The 22,594-nt window shown below is 41.6% G+C and overlaps 1 protein-coding gene across 1 annotated transcript in view; it reads left to right on the top strand.

The window, feature by feature from the left end:
• LOC111220895 (ETS domain-containing transcription factor ERF-like) overlaps positions 1–22,220 on the top strand; it is a 35,155-nt gene extending 12,935 nt beyond the window's left edge. Inside the window, exons 2-5 of the mRNA XM_022744166.1 lie at positions 9,902–10,136; positions 17,034–17,146; positions 20,245–21,152; positions 21,246–22,220. Coding sequence (XP_022599887.1) covers positions 9,902–10,136; positions 17,034–17,146; positions 20,245–21,152; positions 21,246–21,893 — 1,904 coding nt within the window. The 3' untranslated portion in view covers positions 21,894–22,220. The remainder of the gene's footprint in view (positions 1–9,901; positions 10,137–17,033; positions 17,147–20,244; positions 21,153–21,245) is intronic.
• Positions 22,221–22,594: the final 374 nt, after the last annotated feature.

Below are 22,594 nucleotides of genomic sequence, written 5' to 3'. Positions count from 1 at the left end.
TGTGTGTGTGTGTGTGTGTGTGTGTGTGTGTGTGTGTGTGTGTGTGTGTGTGTGTGTGTGTGTGTGTTGGAGGGAAATGAAAGTAGTCTGGAGACCAAACCACAACACAGAAACCAGATTTAAATGCAGATATTTATCTTCTCTCTCTCTTGCTCTGAAGTCAGCTCCTGTACATCACCACCGCTCTGCTCCATTGTGGCGTCTGTCAGTTTACGACAGTTTCAGGATTCATTTTTTTGTTCACGGTTACATTCCCTCTTACCCATATACACTGGTCTTTCCCTTCTTCCAGAAACAAGCCCTTCCACATCTGGCTCGATTGCACTTCAGGCTACATCCACACTACTACGTTTTCATTTTAAAACTCATCTCTTTTGTCACGTTTGCACCTCTCGTCCACACAACTCTGGAGTTTTCAAGACCCAAACAAGAGGGTTTTGTAAATGCTGCTGGACCCGTTTTAGTTTGAAAACTCTGGGGTTGTGTTGTAGTCTGGACAGGCTAAAACTGGGACCTTTGGAAACTATCACGTAGACTCCCACTGTCGCTCCCTGATTGGGTCTCATCAGCCTCGACTACCAGTGGTGAATACAACACGATAATGAATTACAAGTGTTACTGACCCTCTTGTGTTTGCTAGCAGCTGTTGTTCAGTTCAGTTCTGTATTTTTATGCTACAACTGTCTTTGCTGTTCCTCGTTCATAATATTTTTTTTGCAATCAAGCAGAGTAGACAATCTGCTTCCTGTTTACATCATGAATGCCCAGTGTACTTGAGTGATCATGTATGTATGTGTTTTCAGATGTGATAGTATGGATGGAGATTGTCTCTGATATGGAGCTAAAACGGTCGCCGGAGATTGTTTTCGTTTGAAAATGCTGTTTTAAAATGAAAACGTAGTAGTGTGGATGTAGCCTCGGAAAGAATAATGCTTCATCTTGCAGTGATTTAACCAAATCCTTCCGGTTGAAGGGTGGTCTCCTTGTTCGTCCTGCCAGCCGGCTGCTCAGTTTGATGTTATTAAACAGTGAAGGGACTGCCCGAGTGTGGAGATGGCTGGTTTGTTGAGCTTAACTTTGGTTGACTTCACTCTGCAGGGTGTCAGCCTGCCTTATTTCCTGCAGACAATCTATCATAAACATGCACAATTCGTGTGTATTTCTGTGCACACGTGTATGTGCACAACAGTGTGTGTTGCTGTGCAACAGATAAACCAAGTCTGTTCTGCCTCACTGCATCTCTGCATGGAGACAGTAGTTGTATATCTCTCTCCCCTGTCTTTATATATGTCTGTCTGTCTCTTATTCCGTCTCTCACTCACTATTATTCACAACCAAACCCGACTGTAGGAAGTAAGCTTGAGATCTCAGTGAGGCAGGCAGGTAGCTAGGAGCACATTAGAGCTGAATGTTTTACAGGGTTGTTATTTGCTGAGAGGAAAGCATGCTCAGACGAGTTTTAAAGCATGTGTATACGCATGTAAGTGTTCTTCCTCTCTGGGACTTTAGGCCTGACACAGCCCTGTCTTCAACCTTGGCTCAAGCGCTGCAGATTAGGAGAGAGAAGTTTGTGCTCTAAGGTGATATGACTGCTTATGATTTTGTTTCTCATTAACACAACAGTGATAATCTTTCTTGTGAAGATTATCCACTGCTTCACTGTTGATTACAACTTCTTCCCTGCACTTAGTATGTTCAGCGTTTTTTTTTTTCCTTCCCATTGGTGCTTAAATTATACGTCTAGAATAGATTGAAAGGTGCATCTATTAAATGATACGAGTAAATGACCACAGTGACATGATTATTTAACATATTTAAAACTGCTGTGTGACCCATATCTGATTATAATAACTGATTCTTGAATACACACACACACACACACACACACACACAGATACTCGCACCAAACCGGCTGGCTTAATCACAGCCTTGGCTGCCTCTAAGGTGCTGTGGAGTTCTCCAGGACGCGACAGGTTTCTGTCTGGCGGGGTTTGGGCGGCCGCTGTGCCACAGATTAGAGTGTCTTAGCTGTCTCACTTGTAGCAGAGATGGTTTATAGACTTACAGGCTTCAGTTTTCAGTCCATGGCTTTAATGCTGTGGCAAACAGTCAAACTCTTTACTTTCTGCTGTGTCTTTCTGCGTGCTTGAATACACAGCATTGCAGCTCCCTGTGTTCTAAACGTTTCATTCCGAATGGTGAAACTTTGCTTAGTTTAGTGTAAGGGAAGCTTCGTTCACAGCATGAGCTATAGTATTATAAAAATGGATTTCTCAGCACTGAGATAGAAAGCAGCATCAGCTGATTTAAGCCATGCAATGCCACTTCATTGATGGTTATGTAAGGCTTCAGCAGTGTTCCCATATCTGCCAACAAAGCATAACTCAACAACAACAAATTAAATTAATTAATAACAGCCAATAATTATCAGATATGTAGAGATTCAGACTTTAAACTAAGTATAAGACTCATAGTTTTTCTTTAGCCTTTATCTACTGTTGGTATTCAGGTGACTTTTCTTTTGTCCCTTCTGTATCCTTATACAATTCTCAGTTCCTGTGTTGAAAATACTCATTCACACCCTTACCTCTCATTTCCTGTATTCTCTGTAATTATTTCTCTTTCCATCAAGTAGGGCTGCACGATACTGGAAAAAACCTGACATTACTATTTTAGTTTTTCTGGGATATCTGGGATATTGTGATATCAAGAAATACAGGAATTTACACCAGATAACGTGAATAGGCCACATCATCTTCTCTGCAGCTGAAATAATTACACACAAGTGAAGTAGATTTTCTTTTTGCAAACAAATCTTACCTTTCTGTTTTTATCCTGTTCCTCAGTGTATTTTCAGGTTGTGGTTGATGACTAGCGGGGACAGAGCCTGTTCTAGTCGTGTGATAAATTGATCAGAAATTATTGTGATTGGTTGTTCACTTGGCATGCAGAGTCTGCATGTCACTAGCAACCAATTCTGTGTATCCAAGAATCCTTGAATCAGACTATATTATGAATGTTTTTAATTTTGTGTTGTATGTACATTCAGGTCCATCCTTCGGCATTATTATGCAAACACACATTTCAGCACACAGATACACATCTACACACATCTACTCCAGTTTAAAAATATTCTTAATTTTTTTTTTTTTTTTAGCAATGCACTTGTTCTGTCTTTGTCTGTTTATATCTCTTCCCTCTTCCCTGACACTGACCCTGTCTCCAGTCCTTCCTCTCCTGGTCTGTCATGTCAGTCTGTTCATCCGTCTGTCTCTCTATAAGCCTTATGTAATGGAGGCATCATGTGAGAACCGAGGTGAAGGTTTATGCGGTGCACCTGTGGACGGCCATCCTCCTCTCCCTTTGATCTCTGCTGGATTTGTGTTTCTTTCTCTCCTTCTGCCCTCTCTTCCATTTTTCTTCTTCCTCCTCCACTCTACCTTTCCACCTGATTTCCTCCTCATCCCGTCTGTCTCTCTGACTCCTCCCTGGCTTTAAGCCACTGGCTCCTCGAATCTCAACTCCATCCTTTAAGGGTAATTATGAGATCACCACAATGAGGAGCAGAGGGTTTTTAAACAGTAGTTTGAGGCTCAGGACTCCTCAATAAAGCAGTGTTAGATTGCCTGTTGTGATCCCAGCATTGTAGAAGGGTACTTTTATACAGCAAGGCAAAATGGAAACCCACAGTTCATTGTTCATCATCTTAAACTTGGTTGATTTAAAAATGACCTTACATTTTAAATAGATTGCAGGAATTCATGACAAAATCATGAGTAAGAATTTTAATTTTAATTTTTGCACTTTAAATGTTCAAATGAGGTGGGAAGCTTTTCAGTTTTTTTCTATTTGTTTTTTATTTGTGTGTTTTTCTCCAGAATTTTACTTTACGCACATGTCAGGTCTGTTTACGCCAAACAGCGATTCCCCATTTCCTAATCTGTGCCCATTTATTTCCTGCCTTTCTGTGTTGTCCTGATCCCATCCATGATAAAACCCCATCCAGATCTCAGAAGCCATCAAGCCCCCGGTCTTTTAGCCTGGCCTCTTACCTCTACGCGTCGCTCTCCGTGCCCCTGAATCATTACCCTGCAGACAGACACAGACCGACCTTTCCAGCGGCTAAATATAGACCCACCAAAGAATAGGAGGAAGGGAGGGAAAAATAAACGGGGGAATAGATGGAACAGCATGTTAAAGAAACTTGCTGGGGGAGAGCAAGAGAGGAGGGGGTGGTTTGTGTTTAGTCTCAGCGGCTGCAGGCTTTCTGGACAATACCCCAATGATGGCTATCGGTTATTATGAGCACTATTCCAACTGTGGTGACGTCAGAGTCCCTAAGTAAAGCAGAGCTGTGCGTTAAAACCCCCTCACCCACTGATTGCTGCTGCGCAGATCCTGTGTTTCTCTTGGAAAGGAGAATGCAGGTGGCTTGGGACCGCAGGCTAATAGTAAATGAGTTTTTCTACCTTGGTACATGGCTATATATAGAATCCAGTGAGGCCTGAAATTGTGCGTTTCACCTCCGCCTAACAATCAGAAATTCTTCCTGTCTGGAGTAGAGCTTGCCAGATAGTACGAAGGCCTTTGGGTTCGTTCGTGTACTTAAGTTTTCACTAACTTGCAGCTCTGCATTCAGACCTCGTGTGCTGTCAATACCATGACTGATTTGACGAAACTGTAGAACGTTGGTCAAAAAGGACCCCAAAAACTGCTTAGGAAAACAGCTTATTTACAACCCAGTAACATATCTATAACGCTTTCTATACAGCTCAAGTGTAGGGATTCGCCCTAATGGTTGACCAAATGTTAGTCGACTAAGTTTTGATTGGTTGGTTGGCTGCAGGAAAAAAGCAAACTCCACAGGAAGTAGTGACTCAGTCACTCTGTCAGTCACAGACTGCCATTGTTTACACAGCTGGTCCCTGCAGTTATTAGATAATAATGTAACCGGGCATCTCAGGTTCACTACACTGGGCATATTGAGTAAAAAAGGAGTCTAAGAGATATACAATGAACAGCAGCCACAACTAGTGAAGTTCCTGTAGCTTGCACGCATGTGTTAGTAAAAATGAAAGTTGTTTTCCAAAAAAAGAGATGAACATATCAAAAGTGGGCTAATCATCAATACTGGAGGACTTTTACCTGAAAGTGAATTTGGGCCACTGTGTCTTAGTTTGGTTAACAAAGATAGTTACTGAATTACTTCCCATGCCATGTTAAATTCCTGTTTGTAAGTATGACACTCGAGGTTTAATTTCTCCTTAGCTGAGGGAGTTACTTAAGGGTGTTGCACAAAATGTCTTTAAAAGTAAAGAAATTTACAGCAGTGAAAGAGATTTTACAGCTGTAAAATTTCCACGGAGATTGTTGATTTGCTGCCATTAGCACTTGTTGATACCTGTTACCTCATCCTCACATTGTTTTGACGGGAACTTCACCATGGTGAAGTTGGTCGCTAAGGTCCTTTGTGCAACAATTTATTTTAAGTGATTCTAAAGGTTTAAGGCTAAGGTAAGGAGAAAACCTAAAATACTTTAGTGAAGATTTTAAGGAAAAATTTAAGGAGAAGACTTAAGGTTGTTTTGTGCAACTGTTTTTATTTTAAGGAGACCGTAACTCAGGCTTGAAGGATAATCTTAACTTCAGGTGTTTTGTGCAACCATCCCCTGGTCCTTTACTGTCATTGTCACTCTCTCTCTCTAGTGCTCTGCCTGTGCCATCCACTATCTGTTAATCTCTGTTTTTACTCACATTACATTAACCACCAGCTGTAGCAGATGCACCTCCAACTGGACCCTCAGTCTGCTAGAATGCCACACGATCAGCTGATCAGCTGTGCTGTCGGACTTTCTGTACCCGTCTGTCTTGCTATCAAGGTGGTGTCTCTGATACAGCACCCTGAATGTGAATGAATGTGCTTCGTCTGTGTTCAGAGACAAAACATTGTTAATGTACAGTATTTTAAGATCGAATTGACTATAGTGGAAGTGAAACGTGGTGCTTCGGTGCTCTAGGGATCGGACAGTCCTTTTCCATTGTAAACTCTGTGTGACAGCGAAGCTGACGGTGAGCTGAGAGGTCTCCGCTGGTTAGACAGATCACACACTCACATCGCAGGTCCCTGGATCTGCGCCCAATCTCCGAACTCTTTTGGCCAGTTTCTGTTATTGAATCATATTTTGTCTTGTTTGTCGTGACTCGGCCATTTATTTTTAGAGCTAAAAGCTTTTGTTGCTAGGAGACTGTGTCTTAGGAGAGGCTGAGCGAGGGAGGGACAGAATGAAAGAGAAAAGAAAGCAAGACATCGATGGCAGTGGTGTTGAGGGGGAGAAAGGCGGAATCTGTGAAAGCTGAACGACAAATGAACGAGATATGAGTCAGCAGGGACATCTGCAACACACACATGCGGTGGGCATGGTTGCTATTCCTGTGTTCTTTGTCTGTGTGCTCTGTGCACCCACGCATGAACCCACTTACCTCTCCCCACTAACCTGTGTTGTGTGTCTGTGTACTTCCTGTGTGAGAGAGATATTAGCTCGCCCACTTTGAGTTAATACACTCCTTCTGTGTGTTGTGTGTCTCAGTGCGTGTCTGTGCATGTGTGTACTGCATGTGCACATGAGTATTTTTCTGCAGCAATCACCAGTGTACCCCATTATACAGCTGTGCGTTGTGTCTCGGTCACAACGCCTAACCTGTCCCCAGTGACAAGAGCCTTATTGTCATGTCTATGAATCATATGCCTATTAGTAATCTGCCTTCAAATGGCCATTATCAACTGTCACAGCCAGCTTGTCTGTGTGTTGGCTCGATCTCCAAGCACCATAGGAGATCAGATATCAGCATGTGGTTTATTAGTCACCAGGAGCAACTCCTGTTTTTTGGGATATTTTTTTCTCTTCCTTAATATGGCTTTTGTAAGATATTTTTTGCGTGTGCTAGCTGCCGCCTTCAGAAAAAGTGAAGTGCTAGTCTGTGAAACTGTTGTAATTTGGAGAGTGAGCATCTCACATCACTTTCTTATATTTCTAATTATCAGTGTTTAGTCTGTTTCTGATAATCTCCCAGGGTCACGGATGCTTTTAAAACACAGCAAAGACGGATATAGATATTCCGATGTTTAAACAAGCATAATGTCTCTATTGCAGGCTCATCACAAAACATATTTCTCAGCAGAGATGCACCTATGTGTACAAATGTATAAATTATGTTAAAGCATATTTAGCTACGTTATGTTCTTGTATCAAGAGTTACATTAGAATTAGGACACTCCACATTTATTGTTTGATATAGGTTGAACCCTTTAAATAAGGGAATATCTTTGAAGTATTTGCATGAATTACAAGGCACAAAATGAATGAAGGGATCATTATTTGAAACAAAAGGAAAGAAGGTTGAGGACAGAAAGGATGCAACTCTGCCCCACCAGAATTCTTGCAAAATCTGGTGTCTGTTGGACAACAAAACATCACAGCTTGAAGCTTTTAAATGTATCCTAAAGGGGAAAGCAGATTACTGCTACAGTTACTCAACTTGTGAGTGTCTCCTTTATTTAGCCAGACATTGATCACAAGGGAGCTTGCAGCAATATCAGAGGCAACGTGCCTGTGAAATACTTGGAGTTACACTCCAGTGGCAGTATGGACAGTTTTTCATGCACTAAACAAAATCAGTGCTAAGTCACTTGTAGTGTGGAAGCATTTCAAAGTGAATATTTGTGGCTTCTTCTCTTAGTTTCCAAAGTGTCATTTGTTGTGGTCAGACTTTTCCACTTTTAGTCAGTTATGTATTACTACCACATCTACTGCTGCTTCTGCCTCTACTTCCTCTACTACTACTACTACTACTATGTATAAATGACATTTGCAGACACAGCTGCACACCTAATGGTGGACTTTGGTTTCGCCGTGTTCAACGTGGTTCATTTTTCCATGACTCATTGTGACTCCATTTACACCTGCTATTAAAATGTGATCTGTATCTGGATAAGAGGAAACACATGCCAATTTCTAGGCAGGTTGTAAACACACACGTCTTTCTGGTCAGGATTTGATTGAACATATCAGGGCATTGCGATTGATATCAGCAGAGTCAGCTATTTGTAAATGCAGGTCTTTTTTCTTTTTTTTTTTTTTTTTGAGAAAGAACCGCCCATGTGGGCAGGAATGTCGTGACTCACAGAGGAGCTTGTGGTCCACTCAGCTTCACAAAAAGACTCGAGCACGATCTGTTTTCACCAGTTGTCGCTCCTTTAACTGATCCACAGTGAAACAGTCACTGAAAGCAGCTACAGAAAAACTAGAAAGTAAGAAAATCCATCTCACTGTGTTGAAAAGTAAATATCGGGTAAACTGTATAATTTTAAATAAACTCACACCTGCCATTTTTGTTCAGTTTACTTTACTGTTTCCCAATGTCTTCATAAATGACTCTAATCCCAGTAAGCACATACTGTGTAAATGGAAAAGTCATAATTGATTTAATCACCATCTGGGCACTATATCCATATACAGTTTACTTCTGGAATTTAGTTGCCAGGTGTGTCCTCTTTTCTCCCCAGCTCTTTTACAACTCCTTTTTTTCTTTGTCTTATCTGTCTTTCGTCCGGCCTTATGTTCTTTTATGTGGTTGTTCTTATGTGTGGTTCTCTGCCATTATGGAGTTTCCCCAAAGCAGTTTCCTATCAAACATTGACGAGGCAACAACAATACTGAAAAAATAAACAATTCCATGTTTAATATGACAGACTATTGGTTGCATATACATTAGATGTATGTATTTTTGTATTGCGAGACCTTGATCACTTACAGTATGATGCAATGGCTTTAATATTATGCATGATTATGTGGTGCAGTGTAATCGATCTCACATCACACCAGTGTTACAGTCAGTCAGCCTTGAACATATTGTTAACAGTTCACTGCTACTGCTATATAGATATGACAGGCTTTATGGAGTGTGGGAAACTGATTGTAACCTTGGTAGTTAGGATAGTGTGTGTCTTTTACAGTTACATAAACACACACACACAAAATTCTGCATTGTTATATTGTGCCCATATGTTTCCCATCCTCAGCTTTCTCAGCCTGATTGCCAAGACACATCTGGTCCTAATGAGGTGTGTGTGTGTGTGTGTGTGTGTGTGTGTGTGTGTGTGTGTGTGTGTGTGTGTGTGTGTGTGTGTGTGTTGGTTGTGTCCAGTGTGTGTAGTGTGTTGTAAGAAATAAGTGATGGTGTGTGTGTGTGTGTGTGTGTGTGTGTGTGTGTGTGTGTGTCACTATGCCTTTGCTATGCAGCCTGGCCTTGTGTTGAAGTGGTGTTGAGTCTTTTACTGCCACCCACTGCTTTACAACACAAAGCCTATACTTTTAACTGTTGGATAATGGTGTGTGTGCCTGTGTGAATGTGTGCTCTGATGGTGGTTATAAAACCATAGCTTATATTTTGTCTGCTCATATCTCAAAGCCTGTTAATCTGTTATAACAGTGCTGATTTTCCAGCTTCTGATGCTGATAGCAGTGAGGTTTTGATATGACTTCGGTCTGTGGGAACAGATTTAGCTGAAATGCTCATCATCAGCTTTCCTGGAACCAATAGATCCACTTTGAAGGAAAGCTATAGATCCAAATGTGTTTTTTGAATTTCAATGTACCTATTTCATCCAGTTTCACCCCTGATTCTGTGGCTTCCAGCAATTTCATGTCTTTGCGTATTCTTGCAAAAATGCTTCACTCCACAAAGTCACTATTGTTTCTGTACTTCTTCACTCACGCTGTTCTTTCCACACATTTTTTTGCTTAATGTTTATCACCAGAGACACAAAAAACAACCTTTTTCCTCGTCGTGTCCTTCCTTTCTTTGAATTCACCTCCACCTGAACACCACTCTCCTCCCACAGGGTTTGCCTTCCCGGAGTGGGCTTACAAGCCCGAATCGAGTCCAGGCTCCAGGCAGATCCAGCTGTGGCACTTCATCCTGGAGCTGCTGAGGAAAGAGGAGTACCACGACGTCATCGCCTGGCAGGGAGACTATGGAGAGTTTGTCATCAAGGACCCTGATGAGGTGGCCCGCTTATGGGGGGCCAGGAAGTGTAAACCACAGATGAATTACGACAAGCTCAGCCGAGCACTAAGGTGAGACAAAGAGAGTGAAAGAAGAATGAAAGAAACAAAGCCTAATAAGCCCATATTATACTCTTCGAATTCATGAGGTTGTAACGGTTAGAGTGACATAAATCTCTGCAGACTGTGTGTCAACAAACAAGGTAGCAGACACCTAACGTAGTTTAAACAGAACAGCGTTCACATCTTTTCTCTTTTTTTTTTTACTATATCTGCCCCTTAAACATTCTTAGTTATTTGCTCCATAAGAACAATGTCACTGAACATAAATGTTTATATCTGAAAGTTAATGATTTGTGTCTTAGAAGCTAAAACCCTGACACAGCAGACTGAACACGTGTCCAGCCAAAACTTCCAACTTGACATGGGTCTAAACCTTAGTCTCACACCTAGTGTTGATAACACATGGTGGCTGATGTCTCCTAGGATATTTTAGATTTTTTAAAGAGTAAATGCAGTACAAATTTCACTGCAATCATTTTAAGGTATGAATTAATTTTCAATTTCATTATCTTCCCAAGTCTGAAAGGGTCAGCATGGATGAATGCAAAACATGTCCACATATTCATACCCCCAACTTGGGCTGCTTGCAAAAATAATAATCACAATTATTTTGATCACAATTATTTAACATGATCACTCATTGACACCATGCCTTTATTGAACCTTTTTATAAACTTAAGAATAGTTTTTCCACTTATACACAATATAAGTTGTTATGCCTTTCCTACCGAAGCCAAGCCGTGTTAGACCTGATTTAAACCCATGTCTGGGACAGGACCACAAAGCCTGGTTGGATAACACTTGATATATTAACACTGGCAACAAACACTGGGGTTTTCTTCATCCTTTCTTTCCTCAGTCTAAAAGGTATTATCTGTGCTTAGTAAGGCTAGTCTACTATTCAGCTTCATATTCAGGTCATGTGTTCCTAATAGGTGTCAACATCAGAGGAATCAGATCATGGCAAAGAGCCCAGATGGGTTCATCATGTCAATCTTAAGTTTCAGGCACTAGAATCCTGTTTGTTTTGAACTCCAGATGAACTGCATGTATTTGAAGAAGTGTAAGCCAGACAAAGATGACAAAAGACAAAAATGAAGCATGGGTTTGTTCTAGTTAATGAAATAGCTCTTTGTGCCAGATTTACTAATTGAAAAATGGCTTATTTAATCACACTATTTACCACCCAGTGAAAGCATGTTTTAAATACCTTAAATTCCTAATCATTCCTAATTTTAACCTTTTTTCACCATGTCTCACTGCTGACATCATCTTATGGCGTTTTGTTTGACTCCGCCCAACCCCACTGGTGTTTAGTTGTGAATCGTGCATCTCTGCCTCATGTTAAAACTCCAGTAGATTTAGAAACGCACACCTCCACCCTCCGCAGAGCACATGTGGGACACTGCACTGAGTTTTATTTAGCTGCTAGTCTGTTCTCTCATCGTCATGTACACAAACACACACATGCACACACGGCTAGTCATCAGTGTCACCTCCTGTGTTGTAGGTTGGTGTGGGTTATAGTTTGCCACGGCGATGAGTACTTGCACTGCCTCATCTCCACACACACACACGCACGCACACACACACACCCACGTACACACTCACATACTTAACACCTTGGTATATGTCAGCCCTCCTCCAGCCCATCTGTGTCTTGTTTGTTGCTTAAACCTTTTTTTGTTATCAACTTAGCATCATATGACTGCATATTTACAGACACCAATCCTTCTCTGAACATGTATTGGAATATATTTGAACACCACTTCACAATCACATTCTGATCCATGTGATTGTGAATTTAAAGTGTTATTTATAAATCTGAAGTAAAACATTGGTTTTGTGGCATTCTTTATTTAGTTGCTAGTTTACTTAACAATACAGATACACACAGTTTCACAGGTAGAAATAGAAGCTAATTTGCAGTCAAACTCATTTATTTAAAATGCATATCACGTGTCGGGTATCGTATCCATAGTCTGTCACCCTGTGAAATTGTCAATAGCCGATATGATCGGCAGGGTACTGTACCCCGCGTTATGCTACATTGCGTTGCCTTGTGTTACGGTGTGTTGCGTTATGCTATGTGTGAGAGAGAAAGGAGTGACCATATCAGCTGATCAGAGTGTATGAGTGCGCGTGTTGCAAGCATGGTTATATGCGGTTATATATACGAGAAACTGTCACAGGGTGAATTAGATTTAATACTAATTAAATACTACAAATAATAATAAGTTACTATATTAATGAGAAAACAGGTCAAATATTGTCGTGACATTTGCAAAGGCATGAACAATCGACGATCATTCTGATGATCAGCACAACCCTTATCGTATGACCATTCATGTTCACCGGGCGTGTATGAGGCGGCGTGAACAGGAAACAGAAAATACTACGAATGGTTAACAGCAAAAAGTGAGACCAGAGATGACGAGGTTGACGCTAGAGTAGCGTGGACTCCAGGTGTGATGTGTTTTAAAACTAAACTATATCAGTGTGGATGTTGCTACAGAAGCAGTTGCTTTCTCTCTGGTCACAGTGAGCGTTTCACATCAAGGACCAGCTGGAGCCAAACTTTATTGTGAAACTTTACTGTGGTTTTTTAACCTTTTATTGGACTGAAGGGCTGTTAACTAAGTGTGAAGTCTTTGGAGGGAAGTTCTGTCTCTGTTAGATGTGAAGTCTTTGATTGATGCTTCTTAGCGTCTTTGAAGTGAGCGTGCGTTGGTGCACATGTGTGTTCATTCATGCATATACAGTACATGTGTGTAGAGACATGTATGTGTGTATGTGTCTGTGAGTTTGTGTTTCCCGTACATCTGTGTGTGTGTTCAATACACAGAGGTTGAGTCTATACAGTCAAAGTCCTTTCTAGTTTATTTGAAGAAAGTTCAAATGGTCTTCAAAGAGCAGGAGGCCACGAGGAAGCCTGGGCCCAGTGTGTGAGACTGGCTGTCATACATTGACTTCACCACTGTTTGAACGTGTGTGTGTTCCTTTCACATGTATGTGCGTGGTCTTTTCCCACATCACGTACCATCCATCCAGCCACACGTCTGAACAGGGATTGTGTGTGTGCGTGTGTGTGTGTCATATGTGATGTTTTTATTTCTCTGTTGTTTTTGCATGCCAGATTAACTGTACTTGATAATGTTTATCTCTCCTAACTTCTCAAGTGTAGTTTAAGTGTCTGCTGTTTGCTTGAGTTTTTCATACTTCAAGTCAACTACATTTCAGAGGGAAATAATTTTCTTTTAAAGCAGCTCTCAGACCTTTGCTTTATCTTAATGCATATTAAGGTTTGAGATGTAATACACAGTACAACTTTAAAAAAAAAAAGAGCATTGTTAGAGTTTTAACTGCTCACTTGTTAGTGCATGTATTAGTTAAGACTATCTCAAAAATTCAAGTACTTCTTACAGGTTAAGACCTTAATAATTTCACATTTTCATTATCAATTAATCTGCTGATTATTTTTTTAGTTTCGTCTATAAATTGTCAAATAGTGAAAAATGAAATCAATGACGACGTTTTAAATATCGTCATGTTTTGGACTATTTTTTGGACAAAACAAAGCATTTGGTTTACATTGATATAAAACAGAAAAGAATAAAATCCACACAAATCATAAACTGGAACTTGGGAATAGTGCGAAAAACAATTAACTAGAGAGCATCTTGCGAAGGGCCAGCCACCACACCTGTCAAAATGTTGACTATTCATGTCAGCCACACACCTGTGAACTTTCATGACTGTATCTTGCAGGTTGTCAGGTGACACAATGTGTCCACAGACAGACAGATTAACACCTGCCAAAACCTCGAAAACCACCTCAGTGGTAGTTCCCGCTACATTAGGTATTTCCAGGATCACATTTTACCATGATGACAAGATTGGTGATAAGAATACCTGCATTGATATAGTGGCTGGTGATCAATTATCAAATAGAAATTTTCAGTCAATTTAACTAATCAATTTGTCGCTGCAGCTCTAAATATTCAAGAGGGACTCAAGGATGAACTGATTAGAATATGGTGGTCAAAGATGAAAGGTCACTGTCACCACATAAAACATATCTTGGCTATGACTTAAGAATTCATACGCTAATTATGACACATTTTAAACAAACGTCTTACAGGATAAAATGTAAGAAGAAATCGTTACCACAGTCATACAACTGCGAGGAGATGATTGTAGTTATTACTTGCATATGTTCTGCATTGTATGTCAGGGCCTGTGTGCCTGCAGTATACCTGCCTGCTCGTGTGTGTGTGTGTGTGTGTGTGTGTGTGTGTGTGTGTGTGTGTGTGTGTGTGTGTGTGTGTGTGTGTGTGTGTTGTGTGTTGTTGTGTGTGTGTGTGTGTGTGTGTGTGTGTGTGTGTGTATTACATGTGATGCTGTGGGTGTGCGTAGTAGTTGGCCTATTCAGAAGAGGCCCTTCACTCATTGAGTCATTTAGGGCTTGGATGAGCTCCTGGTTCACACACTCCTGCTCTACTTTGTTCTCTATTATACCAAACCCCAGTGACTAATGCTCAGTTCATACTGGAGCACGGATACAGCTTTGTCATTGTGACTAATATTTTATCCATGATTATAGTGTTTTTTAACCGTCACTTCTGGTTTCACTGATTTTTAGGAAAAGAATATTTTTATATTTATACCTTGAATATGGTCCAGGGCTGTAGTGTTGCACAAAATTCAAAGTTTTGTGGTCACAGTTTCCTATTTTCATGCATCATTTTGGAGCTGTGAGGAAAAGCAAAGAGTTAAATAGCATTTTGCAAATAGTTCCTAAAATTGGTTTTATTCCACTTGGAGGAAAAATAGTAGGTTTTAATACAGGGTTATTGTGTTTGTTTAAACATTGGTCACCTCACAGTTATGTAATGCTGTTCATTATTACTTTTTTATCTCTGAAGTTTCACCAGCACATTAGTAATATATAATAATAAGTTGCCAAAATGAAACTGTTAATCTTGTTAGATGGATAGATGTATAAAGAAAAATTGATCGATGGAAGAAACTGAAAAACTCTGTATTCCTGCTCTGATTTTAACCTTCAGCCTTTTCTTCTGCTGGAGAGCAGCTCAATTAAAACTTAACAATAGGAGAGCTGTATGCAACTTTTTATTCAAGAAAATTTTTTTATGTAGAAATCCATCCACTGAGCTCCTCTTTTCTCAATTCTACAGGGAATGATGAATAACGCATTACATTTCCCAGAATGAAGTGGCCACTGACAATTGAATGAGAGACACTGATGTAGAAGTTTTTGTGTGAGGAAATATGAATGTGGTTTTGGTCCTGAGGCTATCGGTGAGTCACCAGGAGCCATTTTATCATCTTTTTAGATGAGCTGTCAGCGGCTCCCTATTCACTCTTCCACATCTCTCTGTGTATTGACGATGACTAATGCACTCGTACTAATGGAGCCGTCTGGGTAAGGCTAAGTCAGAGTGGCTGCCTCACTTCCATAAGTAATCACAGTGAGAGTTTGAATCTAACTGTGTGTTCACATTGTGCACAGCTTGTTTAATTGTGTGCTGTACACTGGGTTAGTGTTGGACAACCACATTGTGGTCTCTAAAGTTTCACTTTTGTCTTTGCAGTGTCATATTGTTTGGTACCACTTTACAATAAGACTACCCTCAAAGGATTAATAAATGGTTTATGATTAAGTTATTGATTCTGTTAACATTTATAACTGGTAAAAGGAGCCTTATCGTAACTCATTAATAAATGGTGTTTTTCACACTTTACAATAAAAGTAAAAATAAAAAAAAAAGTGGGACAAAGAATGGGTGAGCAGTTCACCAGGTAAAGGAAGGTTCCCACCTGTGTTCTACCTGGAAAGTCCTAAAGAAGAGACCAACCAGCAGAAAGCATCTCCATGTTAATCTCCACTGTGCAGAACAATCTGATCAACAGCTGTGATTATAATGAGGACGGCTGCTGAGAGGAAGGCCTTAGAGGATGAGTCTGATCATTTGATATAATCATGTGATCTGCCATAATTTGATTGGACAGATGAAACATTTTGACAATTAAAATGCTTATGCTGGTTCATTGTTAGTAACTGAACAAACATGATGAAGCAGCAGGTACAAACATGGTGATGGAGAAAACAAAGAAAGCTCAGTAACAAGTGCGATATGAGGCTTAACAGTACAGAGACATCTGGGCTCACTATTTGGCAGGCACCAGATCACTGTTGTCCTGTCTATGTAATGTGTTATAAAAGCTTATAAATGATTTATAAAGTGTTAACAAGCCAATTAATAAACTAGTTATAGGTACCAGTTGTTTTGCTGCTTTGATATGGGATAGGTCTCTAGCAAACACTAATACACTAACATTGAACATAATAATCTTGGTGAGGTCGGTGGTGGTAATCCTAGTGTTGAACACAGCTGTCGTCCACGTGTTCAAGACCGTTGACCCTATAATGTCTTTGATTGTCTTCTCATTTCATCTACATCTTATGCAATGCAGAACTGTTCACATATAGTAATCACTTTACATCAGTAGGGCTGCAAGAATGTGCAGATTTGATCGGCTGTTGATGTCAACGACCCTAAAAGCTGTGACAGTCAGTAAGATTACTAAATCTCCACATATGAGCCGGATTTGGCAGTTCATTCAGGTCCACAGGTAATGGTGATTTGTTGATCACTTTGGTTGCACTGTGGATAATCACTGACTGGCTGTGCAACTGTGAGTCATTTCCATGGCATGTAGGTAAAATTAACTGGTAAAATGTTCACAGTAAGTGTATTTGTCCATAGTTTTACCCTTAAAATTTTCTGCTAAAACAAAATCAGAGGTTTACCACGTGTTGCCAATGATATGCTGAGTATTGAAAAGGGTAAATAACATTCTCCACGTCCTGCTCTCTTTCAGATACTACTACAACAAGAGGATCCTCCATAAGACCAAAGGGAAGAGATTCACTTACAAGTTCAACTTCAACAAACTAGTGCTGGTCAATTACCCCTTCATCGACATGGGCTCTGGTACGTAGTTGCGCCTGTTTCTTTTGTGACACTTACTTGATTAAATCCTTCCAAGTGCCCTGGCAACAAGCCAATTTGAAACATCCTCGAGATGTCTGTAGACACTGAAGAGGTCAGGAGTCTCAAGAGGACTTTATAATTCACATGGAGTTGTGACGGTTTATAAAACACTTGACCAGGTTTTTTAAATTTCTAAAAAGCAGAAATTGTGAGTGTATTGTAGCACCAGTTGTGGAAATACGAGTTTTGAACTTGTGTCTGACCCGTTTATTCCTTTTTCTGCCTCAGTGATATCTCTTGTCTTGTAGTTATTTCTGATGAAAAGAACAGAATTGCACTCAACAGCAAAGCCATGTTTGAGGAGCGTTCTGTCTCGGGGACAGACAAAAAAAACATTGTCCTTCAGGTGTCTGAGATTTAGGTGTTCGTATGTGCAGTCTTTAAATTTCTTGAATTTATAGTTCAGCTGCTGACTTCTAAAAACTGTAACAAAAATTACCTGTGAAGCATAATTTAAATCAGACAAAATAACTGGTAAATACAACTGGTGTAGATGTTCCTATTGTCATTTTGATGTTGTTTACTTGTTAGCCAAGAACAGAGGTTTAGATGCCACTACACTTACTTTATGTAGCATTACAGCCAGTCATAAGTTTTAGGCTTAAAAACCAATGATTTCAGTTTCCTTGAAAAAGCCCTTTTAAATGAAATAAAAAAGTGTACATTTATGTTGTAAAAGTTTCACAAAGGTCTTAGAGGTTGCTCTAGCCTGCTGAAGGCAATAGTTGTCCTAAACCTCTGACTTTATGTTAAATTTGAAAGTTAATTAGTTAGTCAGTTTTTTATTTTAAAGAGTTAATCCATCCATCCATTTTCTGCTGCTTATCCAGGCTGTATTTGAGGATATTCTTAGGAGTTATTGTTCTAGCCTGTTGGGAAGTCCATGCATGCATCCCTACTGGTTTTCATTGATATCTTTCATACTATAATAATAATAATAATAATAATGATCATTTTATTTGCATAGCACTTTTCTTAACAAAGTTACAACAGGTTATAACAGGCCTCCTTCTGCAGATCTCAGTTCTCGGTTGGGCACATACCATGTCAGTAAATTGCAGATGTAATTACCATGGAAACAGGTTCTAAATTCCATTCTGTGTGGTATTAAAAGTGTCTATAAAAGTATTAAATTAAACTTGGGGAACTCTCTGTTGTCTTTTGGAGCAGACAAAAGTGTTGCTGAAATGTTCAAATGTTATTGTCTGAGAAGGTTTCCAGTCAGTGTGGTGGGTGACTAATTCACTTGCCAAAGACAAATGCTATAGGTAAAGACGGGGAGCAGTTTTGTGGCCAAACTGAGTCTGAGTCGAAATAGTACATTAAGTATAATCAACTCATATTTGCAAGTTCATCTCAATTTTTGTGAAAAATATCATTAATAGAAGTACAATCATATGTACCAATAGAATGTGGGTGGGGTGCGTGTGCATGTATCTGGCTGGGTTGTGTGTGCGTGCACGCGCGTGTGTGTTTTCTAAGACATCAGTGTGCCACGTCCCAGTTTATCCCTCTCCTCCCTCCTCTGAAGTCGTCTCTCTTTCTGGTCTCGGCCACCCAGTGTAAACACAGCCCATATGGAGCGTTGGATACGAGTGACATAAGTGCAGCACGAAACTTTAATTATAGCCTCTGTGTGATGTGGCCCACACACTGACATGTTGTGATATGATGGTTTCATGTGATGGTTTTACACACACACACATGCCCACGTCAATCTGGATTTATGCGCAAGCAGAGACACTCACAAACAGACACACTACATAAACACACACACAGTTTTTCTCTCTCTCTCTCGTTGTCTTTGACACACATGGTTGTGAGATGTGTGCTTTTTTTAAAAAGAGAGAGAGAGAGAGACATACACACACATACACACACACACTCACACACACACTCGTCAGCACTGGAAAAAACAGAGGAACCCAACCCATGTTTGTGATGGCAGTAAGAGCGACTTTTCCAATATTTAATTCTGGCACGTGCATGGATGCCAAGAATTTATTGCAGTGCCACAGTCTCCCTGGCAGGAGAGAGAGAGGTGGGGGAGGGGTTGAAAGAGAAGGGAACTTGTGGCTTTGTGTAACCCAGTGTTTTCTTTCTGTGTGCCTGTGACCCTCTGGATAAAATAGTTTGTTATGGGAGACATGTGACCTACTCTCATTAGTTACTTTTCCCTTTCTCTTCAGTTTATAGGCCTAGTTCATCCAGATTTACAAATAAAAAAACAGCTAACATATTTTCTCACTTAGCTTGGGTGGTATCAAGTCATGCAGTTAGTTTTTATGTCTCCGCGCTGGCGACAGCATTATGATTTCATGTTGTCCGTGTGTTTGTCCATACTTCTTTGGAGCATTTAAAACTGACTAAACAAAAATGAACAGAAAGATGCCCCTCACAGAAACAATGGCCCTGTTATTCTGCTTAATCCACAGGCTGAAAAAATTGTCCCTGTAAAAATAGTTAACAGCACGTTGTGTGGATAATCCAGAGTAGCAAGGACACTGATTCTGAACCATAGATGTTGCTATTGAATATTTTAAATGTTATTTTTGAGCACACAAAAACCGATCTATTGAGCCTCTATTGGACTACATTGGAGGCAGAAATCTCAGAAACTGATTAGATTGATAAGATAAAACAAAACTATCTGCAGGTAGAGATGCCACTAGAAGAAAGTGTTTTTTGGGGGTTTTTTTCAGGTGAAATGTTCGTTTAAGATTTTAGGTCTATCCATTTTCATATCATCATGTCCATATCATCATTGTCTCATTCTTGGTCAGACCATTTAAACATCATGTTTTTGATTTTGACTGAAAAAAATGAATGTACAAGCACTTTAAGTGTCCAGTGACTGTCTCTTTATTAAGGACACCTATTACATCATTCAAAAAATGTTTTTTATCTCTTATCAAAGTTTTAAATGCTGCTCTCTTGTGTCATGTCACACATATAATATGTCTTCTGTTTTTTTAAATGTGACCTGCACCCTTATGGTAGTGACAAATAAATCTGACTTTGACTTTTCTTCCTCACAGGTCGAGGAGTCCCTCAAAGTGCCCCTCCAGTGCCGACCGGAGGCACCCACTTCCGTTTCCCCCCCTCCACGCCATCAGAGGTCCTCTCATCCAGCGAGGAGCTGCGCAGTCCAGGCATGTTCAGTAGCGTGGCCCGGCGCATGGCTCGAGGCTCCGTCAGCGACTGCAGTGATGGCACCTCTACCAACTCAGAGCTGGAGGAGGCTGTGGGGGCCGATGAGCGAGGCGTGGGGCCTGACAGGGCCTTCAGGGGTCTGCTTCCTCCCCGCCTGCCTCATGATTCCCTCTTCAGGGTCTACGGTGGGGCCCCGAACCCAGCAGGGCTACCCAGACCTGCCCCCAGGGTCCACCCTGAGCCTCTGTCCCCATTCCCCGTCTCCCCTCTGCCTGGTCCCGGAGGTCTTCTGGCCCCAACTCTATCCCCAGCCCTGTCCATGACCCCCACCCCCCACCTGCCCTACACACCCTCCCCCTCCCTGTCCTCTCCAATGATGGGCTCCCACTTTTCCTTCAACCCAGAGGATATGAAGCACTACCTGCAGGCCCACACCCAGTCTGTGTACAACTACCACCTCAGCCCCCGAGCTTTCCTCCACTACCCCAACATCGTCATCCCTCAGCCCCACCGCCCCACCCTGGAGAAACCGGCCACCCATCACCTCCACGCTCCGCCCCTGCCGCTCTCTCATTCGCTCAGCCAGCATGCAGGAGCAGGGGAGGACGGCCAACAGCACCCGTCTCCGTTCAAGTTCAAGCTGCAACCTCCTCCACTCGGGCGCAAGCAGAGGGAATCAGGAAGCTCATTGGCCGCTTCTGCTTCCTCCTCTTCCTCCAGCCTGTCCTCCTCATTCACAGGGTCTGGGCAGACAAGCAACTCTGTCCTGGCTGCTGGGGCTCCAAAGATCAAGGTAAGACTGCCGCCACACAGGATGTGGTGTTTCCACTAAGGTATGATTCAAACCCTGTGAGCATGAGTCATGAATGATATTCTTCCTCTCCAGGTGGAGCCAATATCAGACATCGAGTCAGAAGAAGAAGTGGAGGTGACTGACATCAGTGAGGAAGATGAGCTGAATCACAACGACGAGGATGCTAGAGGTGACATTTTCACCCCGGCAGCTCGTCATCACCATCATCATCATCAGCTCAACAACCATCACCAGGCTAATGGGAACGGCAGCAGCCACTCTGCTCCTCTTCCTCCACACAGTAACCATGACGATGATGCTGAAGACGATGAGGAGGTCTTCAAAACTCCCGCCACTCCTCCCATTGGCAGTGCCGGCCTGGCCTTTCCTCTGATCAGCCTGAAGAGCGAGCCGGGTCAGGCAGCTCCCATCAGCCCCGGAGGCACGCGCTGCATCCCGCTCAAACTCCGCTTCAAACGCCGCTGGAGCGAAGACCAGAAGATGGAGGCGGATGGAGAGAGGGATGAGGCAGAGGACAAAAAAGTGAGGGCTGAGGGAGAGGAGGAGGTGGAGGGGAAGACAGAGGAGGCAGGGAGGAGAGTAGGGGAGGTGGAGAATGGGGGAGGAAGAGGAGGTGTTATTTTGGGGTTGATGCTGCCACCACCTCCTACCCAGCGTAGAGCGAGCTCAGAGCTGCAGAGGGCCACGGCACAGCTGTCTCTGGAAAACACTGGCTGCTGAGCCACACACACACACACACACACACACACACACACACACACACACACGCACACACACAGGGGATCCTGCTTAGATACAAAACACACACCTTTGGGAGTCTTGTTAACAAGTGTAATAGTTTCATGTAGACCATGATGCCTCGTGGGTTCTTGACCGAGCACAAACATGGAGACAAAACCGAAAGGTTCTGACATAAACACATGTTCATTTTCTTCAGTGTAAATTTGAACATTTACTTTCATCCTATGTAGGAAACAGTTTTTTTGTGCAATAATTAAAATTATAGTCGGGGTTACTTGACGTGTGGTTGTGTGAGGTAGTCATGCATAGTCGGTATATAACCTGGAGTAGATTCAGATCAGCACGCTGCCTGTTAGGAGGAGCAGCAGGGAACACGGTACACTAGCAGAGCCATGTGCTGCTGTGGGCGGGGCCACCTGAAAAAAACATGTTTCTGACACTTGTAAAAGACGCCCACTGAAACAATCCAATATCCTTTTAGATGTGTGAATATTTTCAGTGCTTTATCTTCCTGTGAAAATTACTGTATTCCTACACACAAACGCACCTACAGCACGCACTATATCAAGCTGCTTTCCGATTCACGCAGCTGACATGTGGCTGTAACATAATACAGTACAAAACCAATGCTGTTTTCCCGCAAAGATAAAGCACTGACAATATTCTATATGAAGCACACA

Source organism: Seriola dumerili, unplaced genomic scaffold (genome assembly GCF_002260705.1).
Source record: "Seriola dumerili isolate Sdu_G_001 unplaced genomic scaffold, Sdu_1.0 BDQW01000078.1, whole genome shotgun sequence".
Classification (NCBI taxonomy): domain Eukaryota; kingdom Metazoa; phylum Chordata; class Actinopteri; order Carangiformes; family Carangidae; genus Seriola; species Seriola dumerili.
The sequence above is the reverse complement of the archived record's forward strand: the minus strand, read 5'-3'. Positions and strand labels throughout refer to the sequence as shown.